The sequence below is a fragment of the Chiloscyllium plagiosum genome, unplaced genomic scaffold (assembly GCF_037043375.1).
Source record: "Chiloscyllium plagiosum isolate Xiang-an unplaced genomic scaffold, Cpla_swu_hap1 HiC_scaffold_9, whole genome shotgun sequence".
Classification (NCBI taxonomy): domain Eukaryota; kingdom Metazoa; phylum Chordata; class Chondrichthyes; order Orectolobiformes; family Hemiscylliidae; genus Chiloscyllium; species Chiloscyllium plagiosum.
In genome coordinates this window covers 44,902,046-44,926,030 of record NW_028270147.1, presented here as the reverse complement: position 1 = coordinate 44,926,030, position 23,985 = coordinate 44,902,046, and the positions used below count along the sequence as shown (strand labels likewise).

Sequence of the window (23,985 nt, the reverse complement as noted above, 5' to 3'; positions counted from 1 at the left end):
GTGATATAGCAGGTTGAGTAGCAATGTTGATGTAGATGCACGAAAAGGGGGCAGATCACAGACTTGAAAGCAGCATTAAGGGTAGTACTCCATTGAAAACAAAAATGCAATTTCAACAGTATAGTGGCGAATGCAATTCTGTCATCATTAAAAGTTTGTGCAGCAAACATTTATAATTCACTAATTGGGAAAGAAGTTCCATACATTCCCCTCTCCATGTACTGACAAGAGAAACTCAGTCACAATAACGGTTAACATTTCAATTGCTTTCCCGATTGCCGGCTACACCTACATGTAAACTCTGAAATTTATGTATAACAGCACTCAGGTCTTGAATACAAACATTTGTCTGTCTTTGACCTTTTTCTGTATCACTTTTCGGCATTTAATCTGCCATGTTCTTGAAGACTCTCTCAAGCTTCCATTATAGCATCTTGGCAACCTCTTCAAAGCTTGTTTTTTCCCCTAATTTTGTATTCTCAGAAAACACAAATACATTACATTCAGTCCCCTCATCCTGATTTTAAATAGCTGAAGCTGCCATGTGAGCGGCATGGTGGCACAGTGGTTAGCACTGCTGCCTCACAGCGCCAGAGTCTGCATGGGTTTCCTCCAGTTGCTCCGGTTTCCTCCCACAGTCCAAAAATGTGCAGGTAAGGTGAATTGGTTAGGATGTACATGTATTTGGAAAGGCAAGAACTGATTAGGGATAGTCAACATGGCTTTGTGCATGGGAAATCATGTCTCACAAACTTGATTGAGTTTTTTGAAGAAGTAACAAAGAGGATTGATGAGGGCAGAGCAGTAGATGTGATCTATATGGACTTCAGTAAGGCGTTCGACAAGGTTCCCCATGGGAGACTGATTAGCAAGGTTAGATCTCGTGGAATAAAGGGAGAACTAGTCATTCGGAGGGCCTGTTTCCACACTAAGTAATCTAATAAACGTAGGGGAATGGGTCTGGTTGGGTTGCGCTTCGGTGGGTCGGTGTGGACTTGTTGGGCTGAAGGGCCTGTTTCCGCACTGTAAGTAATCTAAATCTAAACTAAAATCTACCCAGACAGTGACAAACTATCAACTCCTATAATGGCCATTTATTTGCATTCTCTGTTTTCTGCCCATTAACCAAGGCTCAATATTTTAACATATTACCTGCGATAAAATACGCCATAGTTTTGTGTAATTTTGTGATGTCTTCCTAAAAGCTTTTTGAAAATCCAAATGAATGACATCCACTGGTTCTGTCTTAGACTCTCTATTAGTTCAAACTTCAAAAAGTTCAACAGATTTGTCAAACAGATTTCCTCGTGATAATTTTGTGTTCACTCTGCCTGATCAAATTATGGTTTTCTACGTGTTTTGCTGTAGCTTCCCAAATAATAGAACCCAGCAGTTTTATTACCAGTGATATAAGGCTAAGGGTCCATTGTATCTGTTTTTTCTCTGCTTCCTTTCTTGAATAGTGTGGTGAACATTTGCTTTGTTTTATTCATTCATTCACTCACAGGATGTGAACTTTACCAGCTACACCAGCATGTATCGCCCATAGCTAATTGCCCAGAGAACAGTTAAGAGTCAACTACATTGCTGTGGGTCTGGAGTCACACATAGGCCAGACTAGTTGGGGATGGCAGTTTCCTTCCCTAAAAGGAATTAGTGAACCAGATGGGTTTTTCCAAAAATCAACAATGAATTCATGGTCATCATTAGACTCTTAATTCCAGATTTCTTTTCTTTTTCAATCCACTGGGACTCTTCTAGCATCTCAGTAATTCTGGATGATCAAATACATCCACTATCTCTGTAACTTGTTTTAAAACAAGGAGGCAGGACAGTAAGGATAGGCTTTCGTTTCATTAACCTCACCTTGCTATTACAGACAAACACAGAAAATAGGATCAGGAGTAGTTCATTTAGCTATTCAAGCCTGCTCCACGATTCGATATGATCATGACTGATCATCCAACTCAGTACTGTTTCCACTTTCTTCCTTTCTCTTTGATCCCTTTAGCCTTAAGAACTATATCTACCTCCTTCTTGAAAACACTTTAACGTAATTGTAATTAGGGATGGGCCTAGCTGGTGATGTGCACTTCCTGTGAGTGAATGAATGAATAAAACAAAGCAAATGTTCAGCACAGTGTTTAAGAAAGGAGAATTTCATAGCCTCACCACTCTCTTCAAAACTAAATTTCTCAATATCTCAGCCCTATGTGACCTATCAAATACCCTTAGACTGTGACCCCTGGTTCTGGACTCTCCAGTTATCAGGAACGCCTTTCTTTCATTTACCCATAAATTTCTATGAAGTTCCTCCCTCATCATTCTAAACTTGAGTGAATGAAGTCCTAAATGATCCAGTCTCTCTTCATACATCAGTCCTGCCATGCCAGGGATCAGTCCAGTAAACAAATCTTCATTGTACTCCCTCTATAGCCTAAACACCCTTTTTCATATGTCTTTAATCTCTATCATCCCTTTCTGAATCTAACGTCCCCCAAACCTCATACTGTGTCAAAAAAAATTATAAGCTCCTACCTTTAATAAGAGAAATTAAAGATTGAATTAGATTAACAAAGATTGGAACACTTTTCCCATGAGGCTTTATTTCTTAAGGGAGTATGTATTTCCACAAAATATTACTTTATTAATGTTTGTTATTGCTTATCTGTCAGCATACATTAGAAAGTACATTTAAAAAGTAAGTTGGCCCTTGTCCTTGCCTAGTTTGCTTTGTTCAGATTCAAGACCCTACTTCATGATTTAACTAAATCACTTTCAAACACAATAGAAAATTTAACATATTATGATCACTTTTCCCCTTGAAACCTCCTTACTTCTAACGTCATTAATTAACATTTTCCAGTTTTACAGTAAGAGATCGAAAGTAACTTGATCCATCTTCCTTCCCATCTATCCGCTCCACCCTCCATCTATTGCTATCATTCCCCACCTGCATCTATTTACTGCCTTTCCAGCTACCTTGTCCACACCCCATTTTCCTATTTCTCTCTCTGCCATCCTTTCCCACACTCCCCACATTCCTGATGAAGGGCTTATGCCCGAAATGTCGACTCTCCTGCTCCTCAGATTATGCCTGACCTGCTGTGTTTTTCCAGCATCACACCTTTCAACTCTGATTTCCAGCATCTGCAGTCCTCACTGTCTCCTTGTTGGTCTCCAATGTACTGGTCTAGAAAATTAACTTCTGTATTTTCCATGAATTTGTCCTCCATGATATTACTGCAAATCTGGTTTATGTAATGGATAAACAAACTTTACACAGTCACTATGTTACCCTCGTTCCAAGCACCTCTAATTTCCTGACTTGCACTCTATAACTACCCTCTCTAGTAATTTCTGCACCTGTTGTCCAAGCTCCACACGAACTGATTCTACACAATTGATTTTCTAAGCTAAGATTTCTTTTCTGTACTGTCATGACCCATTCTTTATTATCAGGATTCCCCCGAATTCCTTTTGTCCATCTCTTCCAAACCTCTAATATTCTGGAATATTTCTGGTCACCTTGCAATCACGTTAAATCAATCTCAATTTTATTTGTGGTATTATTTCACCTACATGTAGGTTGTTCTGCTATAGTGCACATTCTGTTAATGCAAATTCGCTCTAATGCAATTGACAAATTGGGGACAATGTTTCTAAAGCACAAGTTTTTAAAATGTATGTTGGATGTAACTCAATTACACTGCCAACACTTGAAGCGCTGTTTCTAAAGTGCAATTTTTCCATAACACAGGATTCTGTCAGAACGCAACCAACCCGTATTTTACAAGAAGTTTTTGCACATTCAAGTAAATTGCCTATAGCTTTAATCTTTCCATTTTCTCTGAAGTCACCTTAATCACTACAGCTAGAGTTACCTCAAATATGGCAACCAATGAACTGAGGCTATATCAGATTTCAGGATTTCTCAGTTTTCAGGGAAGAAATTGGAGTTCCTTAATTCAAATTGAAAAAGTCAAGTGTATGATACCTTGCCTGCTATACTGTGTTGGCCAAGTCAAAAACATTTCAGCATAGTAGTGGAAGGAATCATCAACAGGGTCATAAAATGGTACTTCCAAAGGAAAACCTGCTCACTGACTCTCAATTTGGATTCTGCAGGGACCACTCGGCTCCGGACCTCAATACAACATTGGTCCAAATGTGTTCTAACAAAGGTGAATTCAACAGGAGAGAGTGATTGCCCTTGACATCAAAGGCCACATTTGCCAAGTCACATCAAGGGACTCAAACTAAACTGCAGTCAATGGGAATCAGATGGCAAACTCTACAATGGACTCAATCTGACTCCAGCCAAAGGAGGATAGTTGCGGTTGTTGAAGGTCAGCTCCTGGACATCACTGCAGGAGTCCCTCAGAGTATCCTAGGCCCAAACATCTTCAGCTGCTTCATCAATGACCTTCCCTTCAGAAAAGGTTTTCTGATGACTGCACAATGTTCAGCACCATTCACAATCTACTCAGATATTGACTATTTCCAAATTGATACACAGCAAGACCGGGACAACATCCAGGCTTGTGTTGCTAAGTGGCAAGTAACAACACAAGTTCCAGACAATGACCATATCCAACAGGTGAGAAGCTAACCATTGCCCTTGGAGTTTTAATACTATTACCATCATTGAATACCACACTAACAGCATCCAAGGAGTTACCATGGACTCATCATATAAATACTGTGGCTGCAAGGTCAGCCAAGGGCCAGGTATTGTGCCTACTAACTGCCCTCAAAATCTGTCCATCACCTACAGGTACAAGTTAGGGGTGTGAAGGAAACTCTTCACTTGCCTGGATGGGCGCAGCTCCAACAACACTCAAGAAACTCAACACCATCCAGAACAAAGCAGCCTACTTCATTGGCACCACATCCACAAACATTCACTTATTAGCAGCACTTTCCAGGCCCATGACCATTACCATTAAGGCAGCCAAGGGCAACATATGGACACCACAATCTGCAAGCCGTAGATCCCTCAGAAATGTATCATCATTCCTTCACTGTCAGAAAAAAAAATTTCCCTTCCTAACAGCATTGGGAGTGCCTCTATAGCAAGGAGGCAGCTCACCATTACCTTCTCCCGGCAATTTAGAGATGGCCAATAAAAGTACCTCAGCAATCCATTCCGTGAACAAATTAAGAAAAATTTGCTTATTATTTTCAAGATAGCAATTTAGCTGAGCAAATAAGTACCTGAGCGTTGTGTTTCCAAGTGTTAACACTGCGCTTTCAGCATAATTTGCACAAAGTAAGTGCAACCTTCACAAACAGCCTTCGAATTTGACATATAATTATCATTCAGTGAAACGTGAATTTCTGCAATGTATTGCATTAGTTTTAAAAATATCAGACTAGAAGCAGACAAAATGTGCCACATCCTCGGGTGAATTAATCACCTTTGTGCTAATTGCATTTGCTTGTTTACAAGCCTCAAAGTGGAGTTAAAATTAAGCTAGTTCTTTGGTGATCATTGCTCAGCAGCTATCTGAACGTTTCTGAGTTGGCTTGGCTGAGTCAGGTTTTATGCAGCATAGAAATTTCTAACTTTCAGAGAACTCCAATTCTTAGGTATCTGGATTTTGAAGTATTCAACCTTCAAAGCTCTGTTGCATCGATTAAATTCACTGCATCCTTCCTGGTCCACTGTCTAACCCACATCACTTCTGTTTTTTTAAAATTCATTCTTTACTAAAACCTCTCAATCCCATTCCCCTAAAAAATTTAAAATCCTAACTGCCCTACTTATTAGATTCACCTGAACACTAACCCTGGGCCAGTTTAGAATCAGCTCATCCTAGTGGAACAGCTCTCTCTTTCACTAGAACTGATGCCAATTATCCATGATGTGAAACCCCTGCTTCAAACAACATCGTTTCAGCCATGGATTTAACCTTCTAATCTTGACAGTCCCTTCTCCTAGTTTTCTAAAGTCATTTGCCCTCTGCTGGAGAACAGTTCCATAAACATATCTGCTATCTGGTATCTGGTCCCAGCTATCATGTCCCAGCAGCACATTTTCATGTGAGATTTCACAACAGGTATCAGCAAGGGTGCCTGACCGCAGTCTGAATCCACCTTTCTCCTCAACCAACATTAAGTATGAATGAATTGTGGGAAATCAATCAACATTAGGAGGCCAAGCTGATTTTCTGCCCCTGAAACCAAATATGAGTAGGCCAACTTTGTCACTTCTACTGCTATAGATCTGCTAATATTGGAACAGGAAAAGCCCTTTGAGACCCTCAAGCCAGTTCCTGCAATCAAGATCAGGCTGATCCAAATTTCATCCAGCTGCTTTGATTCTATATCTTGTAAGCAAAACAAACCTATCCATATCAGTTTTTAAATTATTAACTGAGTTAGCATCTTCCGCTTTTTGTAGGAGTAGGTATTTCCCAAATTCTTGCCTGGTTGGGCAATCTCTGATTTTAAGGTTACCTCCCCTAGTCCTTGCCTCCCCTACTGTGGCAAAAATATATTTTTATCTAACAATTCCTTTGGAAAATTCCAAATAAAAACTCAACCAAATCACCAGTTTACAATAATTTCCTTTCAATTCCCTGAAGAGTGCAATTTAGAACACCCGTAGATTATTATTGACACAGTCAGATTAAATTACATTGTTCAGGTGCATGGAAAAATCCAATCATCATTGGGGATTGTTTAATCACAGAAAAAGTTTTGTCAAGTTCCCCATGGGAGTGGGAACTGTAAATATTGCCCAAACATTAAGGTCATGGTATATCACATTGTTTGAGGAATTAGAATATTATTTTTATCCTGCAAAATCACACTTTGTAAAAACACAATTCATAGTATTAAATATCAAAAGTATGACATATCTGGCAATTCCAAATACATATCCACCCTCACTGCTGAAATTATCCTGGGTACTGACAAAAGGCATAACTCTCTAATGATGTGCTGGGAACAAATTTGAAGCAACGAGCATATCTCTCCAGCAGTGAACTATGAATATTTCTTTCATGGAATGTTATAGTTAGTTTCAGAACTCATTTCGGAGTAAGCAGATTCTCCATTTTCACTTACTGGGGAAAGCATATTCTCAGAGACATTTTGGAAATGTGTTTGTCGAAGTAGCCTTCGCTCATATTCTTGGTCCATTCTTATGACAATGCAAGTCGTGGAAGGAATTGGGGGCACCAGAGCAGATAACACTGTCACTCAGAGGATACAAAGTCCTGGTCACCTTGCAGCCTGTCCTAATTTGCATTCCTGCAATAAAACAAATACATTTATGCATTAAAACTAATGAAGATAGTCACTTTTTGGATAAATACATAATGGCTTTGAAACACTATCATGTCTCTACATGAGAGTTTTCATATAATAACATTGAAACAAATGATCATATTGCAAACGGGACATTGAAATTGTAGAAAATTGTCATGGATGGTAAAAACAAAATGGAGTGGTGTTATGGAGAATGTATAAAGATTGACTGCTGAAACTCTGCACAGACCTCTTGGATTGACACAAAATGCTGTGTTAATGTTTGTGAAAATGAAAGATTTAAACTAAGCACTGTCTCTGTACAGCAAACTGACAGCATCGGAAAATCTTGTAATGTTGCACTTACACACACCAGGTTGTAGCAATAAACAGATCAATTACGGTTCTTGACATGTCTGAAAATGCTTTTTTCTTGGATTTTCTTGGGCTCATTTGCTTCAGTGGGGAACCATTTGTTAAAGCAATGATGGTAGCTACAAGAAGCTTCATCTTAAACTAGGTTCATTCATAAAACCAGCCCGCTGAAATTCAATAATTCTGATTTCAGGAGATTGTGATGTTACTGGCAGCTGCAAAGGGCTTCTAAAGGGCTCCCATGAAAATAGTTGCTGGAGCTTTCAGTCCTGATGTCTGTAAGCACAGTTAAGCTATGATTATGGTTCCACTTATAAGTAGATGGTATCAATGTCCAAGAACTCAAATGTTGGCAGAAGCAACATATATATCAAGTCATTATTCAGCAGTATTCCCATTGGAGCGGAGTCTGAACTTCAGACAGAAAACACTTACTCTTCCTTGTTTTGAGGGAATTGCTGTATAGGAACAACCAATGTGCATTTATATAGCATCTTTTACATGCTCAGGACACCACCATTGAATGACCAGCTAGTTAGTAGACAGGAGGATCCTGCACACACAAATATTTAATTTCAAGGCTGTTTGCTAAGGAATAAACATTTGCCAGAAAAATGGGAGAAATATTTTCAATAATACCATTGGATTGTTTACATCAGCTTGACCTGGATAGATCAGGTTTTGATTTAGTATTTCAACTGAAAGACAGCACCTCCAAGTCCTTGAGTGAGGTTTGAGCCCAGAACATTCGGACTCTGCAGCAATCATAACTCCGAGGTGAAAGTGAATACTGCAGATGCTGGAGATTAGGGCCAAGAGAGTGTGGTGCTGGAAAAACACAGCCGGTCAGGCAGCATCCGAGGAGCAGGGAAAAAAATAAAAATCGGTGTTTTGGGCAAAGGTCCTTCAATGGTGGGTGTGCTGAGCATGCAAAAGATGCTATATAAACGCACATTTGTTCTTCCTATACAGCAATTCCTCAAAATGTTTTCTGTCTGAAGTTCAGATTCTGTTCCAAAGGGAATACTGCTGAATAATGACAGTTGATTTAGATATACGGCGCTTCTGCCATTGATCTCAACTACTTATAAGTGGAACCATAATCAGCAAGCGTAACACCACTGAACCAAAGCAGAATCAGCCATCTCCTTTTAAATTAGTACTCCATGCTTTAAGGTCCAGTCTAGACTAGAAGAAAATTTCCATCAATCTGTAAGAAACATACACTTTGGAATGTATTTGGCGTACTTCAATAATAAAACTGCTACAGAGAAATGGACAAGTAACAACAATGATTTGCATCTGTATTGTACCTTTACTGCAATAAAACATTGCATGCACTTAGGCTAATTATAGGAAGTTGGACAAAGGGGTGTGTTTTCAAGCTAATTGAGGTAGCTTCAGTGTGGAAGACACAAGAGATGTATATAATTTGCAATATCAAATGTTTACACTTCATTACAAAATTTATAAAATAAAAATGGATGTTGCAGCAATTCTTTGCAAAAGACAATTGATGGCTTGAGTTTCGCTATGAAGAAACATGTCTCACCTATTTTCAGACACCACAAAATACTACAGTGGCTTCATAAGTAAGTCACTGTAAATAAAACCAGTGATACTCAGGCCAAGTTCAAAAAAGCCAATCATGTCCACATCCCATAAACGAATAAAAGAAATGATTACCTCTATGTATAGGTACATTTCCAACTCCTACACAGAAATTATAACTTGGAAACAGACTACTTGGCACAACCAATCCATGCTGGAGGTTTTCTAACATACTAGAACAATTGTGTTGACAGTTTCCATATCTCTCTATTCCTCTTTCTTCCAATCATGTCTCATCCATTTCTAAATGTTGACATATAGTCAGCAGTATTCTCATCCACATTAAATAATGGACATGATAAACAGTTTCATGTGGTGTACTTCCACTGATGGTTGAAGGGATTAATGTGGGAGAAGCAGGTTTTGTCACAATGAAGTGGTTAGCAAGTATCATTGTGGGGTGGTGTTTTTGGCATTTTCGAGTTGTAGTCACTGATCATCATACTTGCACATTTTAACCCACAGCCAACATTGCCATTTCCACATGTTGTTGGCTAGTGTTTCCCATGTGAGAAAGAATGCTTAGAGTCTTAAAGTCATGGTTATTGTATCCTTAAAGTGGAACTCCACATCCACAAGAGCCTTGGGGTGAAGGTTTAGTAAACATTTCTGGAATAAAAAAAATTGGCCTAACGGTGACCATTTAACAACTGTTGATTGTCATAAAACTCCATCTGATTCACTAACATTCTTCAGTCATTACCTGGTCTGGCCTGCATGTGACTCCATTGGTCAACTCTTAACTGCCTTCTGGGCACCTGGGGGCAGGTAACAAAATGCCTAGCCAGTAACACCCATGCCCCACGAGCAACAAGAAAAATCAATTATGTTTCCATGTGCCTGCAACAAAATCACCTCCGCCTGATGAGTGCTGGCATGTTTGGGAAATATCTTTAAGAGGACTGTCACATTTTATTATGTCTTTTCCGGAGATGCTTAGAATTGACTGCAGGCAAAGGTGAAAACTATTGAGCTTCCTTTCTTCACAGCCATAAACTGTCAAAGCTTCACGAGGTGCTGAAAACACAGGCCTCATAAAGCAATGTCCTGGGCCTAAAGGTCAGCTTGTTGTTTCTCCAGGCACATTTTAAGAGTCAGCCAAAAGTGTTTGCTGTGTGTTTGTGTGCCAAGTTCTGCAGCAAGACAAGTCTCTACTTCAATTACAAACTTCCCTGGTACATTCCATAGCGTCAACACCTTGTCTTTAAAAGATTTCTCTTATACTCCATCTTAAATCTCTTGCTTCTCATGCTATACATATATATGGTTTCCTTCTCCCTTAATCACGTGTTTTTATGTAGTTTGTGCCTCCTCCATCAAGTTAAGCAGCCATAGCAAATTAATCTATACTCTCTTCTGTTTTAATTAAAACAATCCTGATCTTTCAAGACACTTTGCATTTGTGTCTTCTCAAACCAGCATGACTACATTGAAGCAATAAAGTGGATGGAGTGCAGCTTTATCGTAGTCTGCACACCAAAACTGCACTTATCAGCTTTCCATTTATATCCTCTTTATGCTTGAGTATAAAAACTCAGTGGGATAGTCATTGGGATGCTCTGTCTGTGGTCACTACTGGTTGGGTCTGTGCCATATCCAAATCTATTAATTTAAGGTGTATATTCTTGCCAATAATTTATTATTAAAATAGCAAACATTACTGCTTAATACCCAATTTTGTATTAACTCTCATCCCCACTCTCCATTCACCATTTTTTAATGTGAAAGCTGTCCCCAGTCAGTTGGGAGTCTACAATAGTTTGAACAGCAATCTATTATAGAGTCACAGGAAAAGTAAAGCATGGAAACAGACCCTTTGGTCCAACCCACCATGCTGACCAGATATCCTAAATAAATCTAGTCCCATCTGCTACCATTTGGCCTATATCCCTCTACACCCTTCCTATGCACACACCCATCCAGATGCTTTTTCCAAGTTGTAATTGTATCAGCCTCATCTACCTTCAGCAGCAGCTCATTCCATACACGTACCACCCTCTGTGTGAAAGAGTTGTCCCTTAGGTCCTTTTAAATATTTCCCCTCTCATCTTAAACCTATGACCTCTAATTTTGGATTCCCCTCCCCTGGGGGAAAAAAAGAGTCACCCTGTCCATGCCCCTCATGATTTTATAAACCTCCACAAGGTCACTCCACTGTCTCAGACATTCCACGGAAAATAACACTATTTAGCCCCTCCCTATAGCTCAACCCCTCCAACCCTAGCAACATCATTGTAACTCTTTTCTGAACTGTTTCAAGTTTAACAACATCTTTCCTACAGCAGGGAGACCAAAACTGCACTCAGTATTCCAAAAGTAGCCTACCCAACGTCCTGTACAGCTGCAACATGACCTCCCAACTCTTGCACTCAATGCCCTGGTCAATAAAGGCAAGCGTATCAAATGCCTTCTTTGCTACCCTGTCTACCTGTGAACCCACTTTCAAGGAACTATGAACCTGTACTCCAAGGTCTCTTTGTTTGGTAACACTCCCCAGGACCTTACCATTAAGTGTGTAAGTACTGTTCTGATTTTCCCTATCAAAACGTAGCACCTCATATTTATCTAGATTAAACTCCATTTGCCACACCATGGCCCATCAGCCCATCTGATGAAGATCCCGTTGTATTGAGGTAACCTCCTTCACTGCCCACTACATCAGAGAATTATAACTGCCCACTTCACAGAAAAGAAAAAAATTACTAAAAATTGTTTATGAAGGAGATACAAGTCCAGATGCCACTTGAAACTGGACATGCAAATTATGGTTAGCCAATAATCACATGAACTATTTAAGACTCGATTCTAACAGTTTCTGTTACCAGAATATATAATTAAAACTCCTTTAATGAAACGTTTCACAAGGTCTGGTGCAGTTCACCATTCAGACTATTCTATTTTTAATTCCTTTTTATATATTTTAAAGTAACCATTACAAAATAAATTTCTAAGGCATCACAAAATAACTTATTCCTCTACTTGATCTGGTTGTTTGCATGAATTTATTCTATTCACAGAATCTTAAATCACTTTGTGCAGGGTTCTACCCTTGTTACCACAATCAGTGTTGTTAGTAAGTTTTAAAACTCTAAAATTTGCTAAGTTTTACTCATTTAGATTGGCAATAGAGTAGGAGGTTAAAAGAAAACGTGACATAACCTGTGTCAGGCACTGAGACATCACTGTCGATCATCTGTCTTGCAGCAGGTGAACGTTGAGGAAATGGCAGTTCAAATCAGGAAGCTAGATATATATAAAAAAATGATATAATGAATCAGGGGAATTAAATTTTATTAAGGAATCTGACATTATAAAAAGGGCACTATTGTGAATCATTCCTTTAAGTGGGACATGATGTTGCATAAAAATCAAATTGCCGAATTTGAAAAGGATCAAAAAGTATTTTTAATTCAGATGAAGAAGAACACAATCTACTGCAAGAGCTGCATGACCTAGACTACTCTGATAAAATAATTAATTTAAATATCAGGGGAAATGGGGAAGGCATTCTTTATGGACACACTCTCATCATAAGTTGATATCATCTAACCACAAAAGAAATACAACTCAGTTCTGTTTCCAAAATGAACATTAATTTGTATCAAAGGAATTACTCTACATAATGCCTTTCCTTAAACTGTATGGTTTCACCTTGAACCTTGTGCACTGTGACATGACTTGGATTAATTCTGTGAAGTCAAGGGATTTATATTGAAAGGGAAATGGTTTTTGGACGTTGTCTTCCTACAGCAAAAGCTTAAATAACTAAAATAAATTATATAAAATCCATAATCTCTGAATAGCTTCACACAGCAAAACCTGAGCTAATGTATGAATATCTAATATTTTTATATTGAATTAGTTACTTACTATACAGGGCAAAAGTACAGCTATCCTCTTCAATGTAACTGGCTTCTCAGTCCTGATCTATTGTATACACAGGATTCATAATACAAAGCAGTGTTATTATTACCACAATAATAACATTCCACTTCAAAATTATATGTGTTCACAATTGGCATTTATACGCAAGTTAAGAATGAGGAATTCAGGCCATACTCCACTCCCCACCCATACCACAAATGAATTAATACACCCTGTTGGGAGCCCCAATGTATTCAATTTTGGAATAATCACAAATCTTGAAGATGATAAAGTTTTGTGAAACTTCTGTCTAAATTCTTAAAGGTAACACTGAACTCCACAATGCTATGTTACGTTAAAATCCATCTCTACAATTTTGAACAACTACATTCCAAATGTCTGCAAAATCAAGCACTTTGTAACACAAAATATGTCATTGCCATACAACCTTCGATCTCTTTCCTAAGCAGATACTTAGTTAGCTCTTTCTGAAAAAAGATTTACAAATGTAACATTAAGTAACCAGGTATATTCAATGTCATTATTCTGGGAATAAACAGCTTTCTAATCTGTCTCTTGGAGGTTTAGCTTTAAGTTTCATGTACAGTAATTCTACATTCAGTCCAAGATGTTGAGTTTGGTAGGTGTTGGTGCAACTGTCTGGAAAAAAAAACTGAACTAAAGCACAGCATAGAAGGGCACCACTCTGCAATTTAACATCAGCATGAGATTTTGCATTTTCACTTCACTAGAAAAAGGAAAATCTACGGGAGAGTCATGCCATTGCAGGAAGCAGGCCTTCAGGCAGATAGAAAATCACTTAGAACAGAGCTTTTCATATTTTTGAATAAGGAGTCACTATTGATAGGTTTTCTCCACAATTCCCTCTTTTCACCCATAAGCAGCTATTGAATCTTCATGCACTTCACTCAAGTGGAAAATATTCATGCAGTACTTTAGCACCCATGTATAATGACAAGCTAGTCAACATAAAAGACAAACATTCAATCCACTCATACACCAACATGGGCAGTGTCAACAACATAGCCAGCCAGGAACATGAACCTACAATGTTTACCCCCTCATTCATCAAGAGAATGGTGGTCCAGTGTAAGTCAGCAATACTTTTTATTGGAACCACAAATGAACTTAGTCAGTACAAACAGTCCTATAATCAAGCCTGCAGAAACTCACCAAGTATTACATGGTGGGGGAAAAACTTACAGCAATATCTTATTGGGGCAATATGTCACTATTGTGCAACTGTGTTCTGTTTGCTCCAATCTCATTGAACAATTCAACCGACAGCAAATCACTTCTTTCCAATTACGCATTCTTTCTTTCTAATCTCTGCCGCCTCCTTTCTCATCTGTTTAGTTTTCCCAGATCTCATGCAATTCATTTCAATTTACTGAATATAATCATAGTATATGCTGTTAAAGTGAGGATGTTACTCCCATAAAATGAACAATTTTACATCTGCAGGCTCACATCTAGTCTACCCTTTCCATTTATATTCTTACACCTACATTTTGAACAGAAACTGTAAACATTCCAAGGTGTGCTCACACCCTCCTGCTAGTTGTGGCACTTCAGCACCACAACTGGTGAGAGAACGTAACTACAATGTGACAAGTTTACATCAGCAGTTTCCATTCTAAACAGCACATAAGAATATACAAGAGCAAAATTAAAATTGTACTTTAAAAAGGGAACTGAATTATAGATGCATAACCTGAATTATCCCCGACTTCTATCAACACTCACATGAAAATTACAATTGTTTCTGACTCAATGTGCAAGATAGCAGTGATGAACCCGATCGAGAGATTTTCTTAATGTTATAGAATGGGAGGTTTTCTTGATATATATAGAACATTTAAAAGTTAAGGTATCTCCCAAGTACACACAACTTCGGCGTAAATGAAATTTGACTCACTTATTATAACAATGAATAATTATTTTATTCAACAACCCCGTGAAGTTACGTTAACAAAGCAGATAGGAAATCTTAAAATGTCCTTTGTCAATGTTTCAAAACTTTAATTAAACATCCGCAGACCAATAAAAAAAACTGGTGCAATATTACAAGTCAGCAGCAAAGAAAACGCCTGACTGTACTGGAAATCCGGCCACAAGTAAAAAGAACAAAAAAAATCAGCAATAGTCATCGTCCCAAATTTAAGCTGCAATCATTTTATTTATCCACGCTCCAGAAAACATTTCAAAAGCTCAAATTCTCGCACAAAACATGAATGTTTACTTCACGGAGTCCACGAACCAACTCCAGTAAGCGACTTTCGTAATCAGCTCAACACTCGTGTAGTTGTCCTAGTTTAGCCTCTCTAATCCCCTCGAAAAAGTTTCCACACTCGAGGAAGGAGTTCTACTACGATTATTAAATATACACAACTCGTTTTAAAAATGGTAAACGCACATACACACTTCGAAATTCGAAAACAGACCCGGAAGACGAGACTACCTTGTGAGAGAATAAAACGATTATAAGTCAAACATGTTGCGAGATTTTAATAAAAGTTGCTGGAAAGAATCACAAATGCAATTGACGACTACATGGTGGGGCCCGGCCAGGCTGATAGTAACAAATCTGGTTACCAGGCAGTTGTGTCAATTTCACACCACAACAAAATCCAAAACACTCGAAAATGGAACGTTTCGCCTCAAAATAACCAATGCGGGATCTTCGAGAACACAATGGAAACATTGTAACGAAATGTATCAACATTCAGCTGCAAAATGCCTTTCGATCACGTCTTTTGACTTTCGTTGCCAATAACGCTGCTTGCTCCGGCAGAGTTATCATGACAGAGTAGCCTAACACTGAGCGTTTATTACCTTATGATCGCCCTGCTAAAATGATATGCTCCTTCCAGGCGGATTGCTTACATTGATCAATCGCTGAAAACCTCATTTAAAATGACATAAGAAAAACCCTCCGATTTCCATTCAGCAGCTGTTTATAAAGAATCCCTACTCAATATGGCTCCGTGGCAAGAAATTGCACAGCACTATGGGAATGGTTGCCATAAAAGGGAGGTTACATTTCATCATAAATTGATCGTGTGTGTGTGTGAGAAATATTTTACAGTTTGTGTATTGTAATCATCTGTATTTGCTCCAAGAAGCATTACCGTATTAAAGATACATCTTGTCTCAGCGGGGGTGTTTTCAAAGCTGTAATATCTAGTGGTGGTTATCGGAAATAGGTAAAATACTCCTGAATCCAGATGAAATACTGTCACATATAGCCAAATCTTTGCGTTTGTGAATTTACAACAAATAGAATTGTCGGTAAGCTAGAATGCACTTGTTAAAGTTGCAGAGTAGCAGGATGTCATTGTCCTGAAATGGTGTTCGGCCCGTGTCTTTCAGCGAGGGGCGGAGTTAAGTGCTATCCTCCTCATGATGTCACACAAGCTGTGATGCGTTTTAACACATTATCTAAACAAATTGATAGGAATTGGCCAATGCACCATGTTCTTGAACATTATGAATCCTTGCAAGTTATTTTTTGTAAATTGCAGTTCAGCGGAAGTATTTCCATCTGTGCTTGTGACCTGATTCAGTGCCGTTGGCATCCAAATGACCACATTCCTAGGCTGGATTGCAGATTTATTGGATGAGGAATGGCATAAAGGGAAAAGGTAACTTTTATCTGGGGCGGGGCGGTTGAGATTGGATCAGGTATTGGAATAGCCACGACCAGATTTTTTCTTTGCTATTTCTCCATTCTTGCTTACTCTCTTTCTCCCAGTGGGCATTCATCCCTCACCGACCTTCCTAAATGAATGTCTGATCGTCTAAGATTGTGCAGACTGATCCTGATTTACCTTTGCCCTCCAGATGATACCGTGAAGGAGGGTTGATGATAAGGGGCTGGTTATCTGCAAGCTACAGCAGTGTGTGGAAATTAAGCTTACTCCATTAATTAAATTCACTTAACAAATCTGGAATTAAATGCTGGTTACATTAATAATGACTGTGACACCGTTGGTGTAAAAATAACTATCCAGTTTACTCATTACCTTCAGGGCAGGAAACCTATATCTGACTTAAGGCCACTGCAATGACGAAAATGGCTTGTTGGACAGGGTTTGTGAAAGGTGGTCAGGGAACCAACAAGAGGGAAACATCTATTTCGCACTGTACTCACCAATCCACAAGTAGCAGGTCTGAAGAGTCTTTGTGGAGACAAAGTCCTGTCTTCATTATTAAGTGTTGCCCCCCCCCCCCCCATTGTGTTGTGTGGCATTGTACTAACGGGGATAGATTTTGAACAGATGTAACAAATCAAAACTATGTCTCCATGTGCCACTGTGGGCCAGCAGCATTAATATTGTATTCAGTATTAGTAATTCTCATGGTCTGACATATCCCTTACTCTTCCATTACTATTAAATTGGGGATTGACCTTCGTGCAATTAAAAGTGGAGGAGGGCATGCCAGGAGCAGCATACCTAAAAAACAAAAATGAGACACCAACCTCCAATTTCTAACATGCCAAAAAAGGTGAGCATTGTGCAATAGACAGAGCTAAGTGATCCAACAACCAATGGATTAAATCTAAAGAGGAGGCTTCACAAATATCCCCATCCACAGCAATGAGGAGCCTAGCATATTAGTGCAAATGATGAAGTACCTGAAACAATCTTAAGTCAGAGATCCCAAGTGAATGATTCATTTCAGCCTTGTTCTGAGGTTCCCAACATCACAAGTCTTCAGCCAATTTAATTCATTCCACATGATATCGAGAAGTGGATGAAAACCCTGGATACAGTAAAGGCTATGACTGGATTCTGGTTACAGTCTGGAAATAACACCAAAGATGTGGTCCAGAACTTGTCATACCCCTAACCAAGCTGTTCCAGTACACCTTCAGTACTGGCATTTATCCAGCAATGTGAAAACTGCCCAAGTTTGCCCTACCCACAAAAAGCAGTGATGTGGATGTGCTGGAATTGGACTAGAATGGACAAGGTCTGAAGTCACATGACACCAGGTTATAGTTCAACAGATTTATTTGAAATCACAAGCTTTCAGAGCGCTGCTTCTTCACCTGACGAAGGAGCAGTGCTCCGAAAGCTCGTGATTTCAAATAAACCTGTTGGACTATAACCTGACACACTGACCATCATTCCCGATGAAGGCCTTTTACCTGAAATATAGATTTTCCTGCTCCTCAGATCCTGTCTGACCTGCTGCGCTTTTCCATCACCACTCTAATCTAGACTCTGATCTCCAGCATCTGAAGTCCTCACTTTTGCCACAGTGACCATCAGCAAAGTGATAGTAGATGTTATCAATAGGTTGTAAGTTTGCTTGCTGAGCTGGTAGATTTGTTTGCAACAGTACAATCACACAGCATTTTACAGGAATAAGCTTCTCACAGATGCTCAATTTGGATTCAACTCCTTCCCTTGTTACAGCCTTGATCCAAACATGGACAAAAAAATCTGTACTCAAGAACTGAGTAATCAACATACATTTTATAGGCGAATTTTAATTGTGTTGTATGGAATATCAATTGATCTTAATATTTTAGAGAATTTTTAATTCAGCAAAGATTAAAATTATAAACAAAAACAGAAATTGCTGTAAAAGCTCAGCAAGTCTGGCTGCATCTATGTAGAGAAATCAGAGTTAACATTTCAGGTTGAGTGACCCTTCTAAATTATAAGGGGGAGGTAATTAAAATCCTGTGCATTAGAGATTGTCAGGATACCTAAACTAAGACCAAAAGATGACCCATATTTATTCAGGTTAGAAAAGATAAAACTGTAAGGCAGCAAGTGGGTTTGCTTGGCTAAAGATCAGGAATTCTGGTGCCCACAATAATGCAAGAACAAGGGCAATCCAGACAGATTTTCATGTTATGCTTTTATAATAATCTTGGTTGGCCATTTAGCTCAGTTGGGTAGATGACAATGAGTAATGCCAAAGGGTTACTATTAGGGTCTTTCCTTCTCAACTTCTCCCATTCAATGCACAGTATAATGTCTACCTCTAATTACACCTGTCAATGAGAAAATGAGTTTTATCTTCTGTGGGCAATTATATTTTGCCAATCCACTGTTTACATTAGCAGGATAAGTAAAATATAAAATGATGCTAAAATAAATGAGCAGAATAAAATCTGATGAAATGTGGTTAATGTGGGCTTTACACTCCAGAAAAAATGGTGTATTCCATTCACCATAACCATCACTCAATCATTATTGGAATGTAAAGGACTGGAAAAGACTCTGTGGTTCATTTGATTGGTTTGCAATTAACTTCCAAGGCCCTCTGTCAAATAGATGTCCAATTCTCCTGTAAGAAATCCAGATTCTCTGTCTATGTGGAATGTCCATGTCTCACCACTATCTACAAAAATGTAATCTGTTGGTGCTTCTTCCCTCTCCCAACTCTGAAATTGTTTCACCTGATTCTCTTCAAAGTGTCACAATATTAAACATATTAATGTCAATATGCTAAACAAGGTTCAACTTATCTCAATTTAAGAATCATGAATAACATGTTTCGAAGTCTTCTTTCACAGTAAACAAACCCATGTATTTTCAAATCCTCATGATGGCTACATACAGTAAACTAGGAATCAGGATTGATTATGCTTTTGCCTTCTGTGCCTGAATATTCTGTTGTAGTAGATTTGACAGTACTTGGTAATACCTGTACCTTGTGCACAATCTGTATCACCTCCTGCAATTTATGATTTAGTCCTTTAGTTATAGATTGCAACTGGAAACATGCCTTGCTGTTTTTAAAAACAACATCTATTAGTACTCCTGGATCCCTGTCTCTTAGCAACACGCTTAGTTTACATTCATTACTTTAATCTCATTACCATGCATCTGACTACATTCAATTGTAATTGCCACTAATTAGTCCTTCTTCACAATGATCAAGATTCATTAATGTGTTTACTTGTTTCCTATTTTTTTAACCTCAGCCTAAATTAGTGTTATCTACAAATGCAGTTTCTTTTCCCCCCAGCTCGAAATCAATCTTAATAACAATTATTGCAGCACTGATCCATGTCCCTTTGGTAAGGCCTTGTCACGTTGCCAACGCCTTATTCAGTCAAATGTAACTTACCTTTAAATATCTGGACTGGTAGTCATTTATAAGTTCCAGGGAAGAAGCTTGACTAGGCTATCCCAATCACCAATGTACACTGAACTACAACTTTGCAGTAAATGTCACAAACAAAAACAGTATGGGGAGAATGTGCCAGCATGGATGTTGGAAGGAGTGATGTCTGAAAAGAAAAACTTTGTAAATAGGGACATGGTAAATGGTAAAAGGATTGGAGTTGGGATTTGTTTTTATAGAGACTTGAGATGATGTGGAATACAATGTTTGAAATGGCATTGAAAGTAGAATCCATAATAATTGTCATAACATATTTGGAAATATACTTGACGTGGAAAAACCTGCAGGGGTAATGACAGCACAATGGCATTAACTAAAGAGCTCATTCAAACAGCCAGCCCAGAAAACATTGTTCCACAAAATGGATGTGTCCACAGATATTACGTGTGGTGTGTTGGCAAGCTGGGGCAGCGGGGATGGGAAAGCGGATTCTAATTAAGTAGTTTAGGAGATAGATATAGAGAGGAGGGCAGTGAGAAAAAATGGTTCATTTGTTTTGGTCATGTTTGTGAAGGAGAGTTCACACTACTCTACATATTATGGCTATCCGTGGAATCACCGCATGTTGAATTAAAGCAGCTTTCTGCTGGGTATGGATGCACTATGTAAATAGGCCTAAGGCAGGGATATCAGATAACAAAATCCATAATTTGGCAAATGAGTCATAATAGTCTGACTTGTCTTCTGCACTTTAAAATGGAGCTGCAATAGTACCAGTACATTTCAAAGTGTGACTGGTTTTATACCAGTTTTTCCTTTAGGGGAAATAGCCCAGATTTCCAGTGAGTGGTCATCACTGTCAAGTTGGTATTAGGGGCTGAAAGAGTGCATGGAATTCACTCAGGTTTATTTATGATGGACTGGAATGTTAATTGATCACTACTATGGTAATAAAATTATTGAAAGAGGTGTGAGTGTAATACAATCATTAATTCAGGTTTATCTTCCCTGAAGGCAGGTTCTTGGTTAATTGTCTGCTGATGTTCCAACCTGATGATCCATTTCTTGGCATTTTTTGTCAGTGATAGTTCGTCATTGCCTTCGACTCTGAGGGAGAGGGAGGATACAGATCCTAAGTCTACAGCAGCCAGAATATCAGTCAAACCTGCACTATAGGTGTTATTATGAAAAACATGTTAAACATTTAGCCAACTACGTTAAATGACCTCCCAATATAACGATCATGATAAAAAGAGCAGAAGAGATAGTGGCAGCAGTAAAACTATACAGCTCAAGAAGACAATAAAACCAAATAGTAAAATTATTGCAAAGAACTGAATTATAGATTTATTTAAAGTGTGGAGGAGAGCCAAACAAACATCCCAGATCCCCATCAAGCAAACTAGTTTCTCCCCCAGCCCCAATTCCCCAACACAATCCTCATGGCTTTTGAGATTTATTTCCTTCCCATGAATTTTCCTTTGTAAATATATTAAGGTATTAAGTATTGTTGAAGACTGTGTCATGCTATGGAAATTTCTCATTTTGCACACATCAGAACAGAATCAAAAGAATACCAAATATAATCCTGGGTGAAATGGTGACTCAGTCATTAGCACTACTGTCTCACAGCACCTTGGACCCAGGTTCGATTCCAGCCTTGGGCAATTGACTGTGTGAAGTTTGTGTATTCTCCACGTCTGCCTGAATTCTCTCCGGGTGATTCGGTTTCCTCCCACAGTCCGATGGTGTGCAGGTGACATGGGTTGCTAAATTTGCCCATTGTGTCAAGGGAGGTGCAAGCCAGATGGATTAGCCATGGCAAATGCAGGATCAGTGTAGACATAATGGGACAAATGGTCTGCTTTCACATTGTATGGACAGGCTTGGGGAGTCAGGAGGTTGCAGAATTCCATGCTCTTGTAACCACCAGCCAAGGAAACACTGTGAAGTTCAGCTTCTGGTCAATTGTATACCCATGTTGATAGTGAGGGATTTATGATGGTAATTGTTTTAAATATCAAGGAGTGATGGTTGGATTCTCTGTTGTTGGAGACAGTCATGGCCTGGCACTTGTGGCATGAATGTTACTTGCCACTATCAGCCCAGGTCTAAATGCTATCTGGATCTTCCTGCATTTGGACACAATATGCTTTAGTATCAGTCTTGGGAATTATATCTTTGGAATCCCTACAGTGTTGAAGCATAATTGAGTGTATGAAAGCAGAGCTAGCTAAAGTGAACTGGCAAATTAGATTAAGGGATAGATCCATAAGAGATGCAGTGGCAGATATTTAAAGGGATATTTTAGAATATACAGAAAGTATACATTGAGACAAGTTCCAAGGGGAGGAACACAACAGTAACAGTATCAAACTTAAAAATGTATATTTGTACAAAGATATTCTTGGCACATCAAAAGATTGATAGAATATTTTTTTAAAAAGCAAATACGGCCATAAGACATAGGAGTGGAAGTAATGCCATTTAATCATGGCTGATGGGCATTTCAAAGCCACTTACCTGCACTCTCCCCGTATCCCTTAATTCCTGGTGAGATCAAGAATTTATTAGTCTCTGCCTTGAAAACATTTAACATCCTGGCCTCCACTGCACTCCGTGGCAATGAATTCCACAGGCCCACCACTCTCTGGCTGAAGAAATGTCTCATTTCCATTTTAAATTGAAGGCTGTGCCCACGGGTCCTAGTCTCCCTTCCTAATGGAAACAACTTCCCAGCGTCCACCCTTTCCAAGCCATGCGTTATCTTAGATTTCCCTCTCAATCTTCTAAACTCTAATGAATACAACTCCAGGATCCTCAGCTGTTCATCGTATGTTAGGCCTACCATTCCGGGGATCATCCGTGTGAATCACTGCTGCACACGCTCCAGTATGTCCTTCCTGAGGTGTGGGCCCAAAACTGGACACAGTATTCTAAATGAGGTCTAATCAGAGCTTTATAAAGTCTCCAGAAGCATATCTCTGCTTTTATATTCCAACCCTCGAGATAAATGACAACATTCACGGACAGAACCTGCAAGTTAACCTTTAGAGAATCCTGGACTAGCACTCCCTTTGTACTTTGGCTTTAGGAATTTTCTCATCGTTTAGAAAGTAGTCCTTGCTTGTATTTTTTCCAAAGTACAAGACCTCACATTTGCTCACGTTGAATTTCATCAGCCATTTCCTGGACCACTCTCCCAAACTGTCTAAATCTTTCTGCAGCCTCCCCACCTCCTCAGTACTACCTGCCTGTCCGCCTAACTTTGTATCATTGGCAAACTTCGCCAGAATTCCCCCAGTCCCTTTATCCAGATCATTAATATATAAAGTAAACAGCTGCAGCCCCAACACCGAATCCTGCGGGACACCACTTGTCACCGGCTGCCATTCTGAAAAATAACCTTTTATCTCAACTCTCTGCTTCTAACAGACAGCCAACCCTCAATCCATGGCAGTAGCTCACCTCGAACACCATGGGCCTTCACCTTACTCAACAGCCTCCCGTGAGCTGAAAATGTGTTGCTGGAAAAGCGCAGGTTAGGCAGCATCCAAGGAGCAGGGGAAATCGATGTTTTGGGCATGAGCCCTTCTTCAGGAATCTTCTTCCTGAAGAAGGACTCATGCCCGAAATGTCGATTCTCCTGCTCCTTGGATGCTGCCTGACCTGCTGCTCTTTTCCAGCAACACATTTTCAGCTCTGATCTCCAGGATCTGCAGTCCTCACTTTCTCCTAGCCTCCCGTGAGGCACCTTATCAAAGG

General features: G+C 39.1%; 1 protein-coding gene across 6 annotated transcripts in view; it reads right to left on the bottom strand.

Moving 5' to 3' along the window:
• Positions 1-16,476, bottom strand: part of LOC122554322 (fizzy-related protein homolog) — a 48,162-nt gene extending 31,686 nt beyond the window's left edge. Inside the window, exons 1-4 of one of the 6 annotated variants that reach the window (XM_087990585.1) lie at positions 16,260-16,476; positions 13,114-13,170; positions 12,403-12,486; positions 7,075-7,260 (exon numbers count right to left, since the gene is read on the bottom strand). In XM_087990585.1, coding sequence (XP_087846711.1) covers positions 7,075-7,149 — 75 coding nt within the window. In that variant the 5' untranslated portion in view covers positions 7,150-7,260; positions 12,403-12,486; positions 13,114-13,170; positions 16,260-16,476. Of the gene's footprint in view, positions 1-7,074; positions 7,261-12,402; positions 12,487-13,113; positions 13,171-15,963; positions 16,115-16,259 lie in introns of those variants that run through there. The other 5 variants (XM_043699160.2, XM_043699161.2, XM_043699159.2 and 2 more) reach the window with 5 other exon arrangements.
• Positions 16,477-23,985: the final 7,509 nt, after the last annotated feature.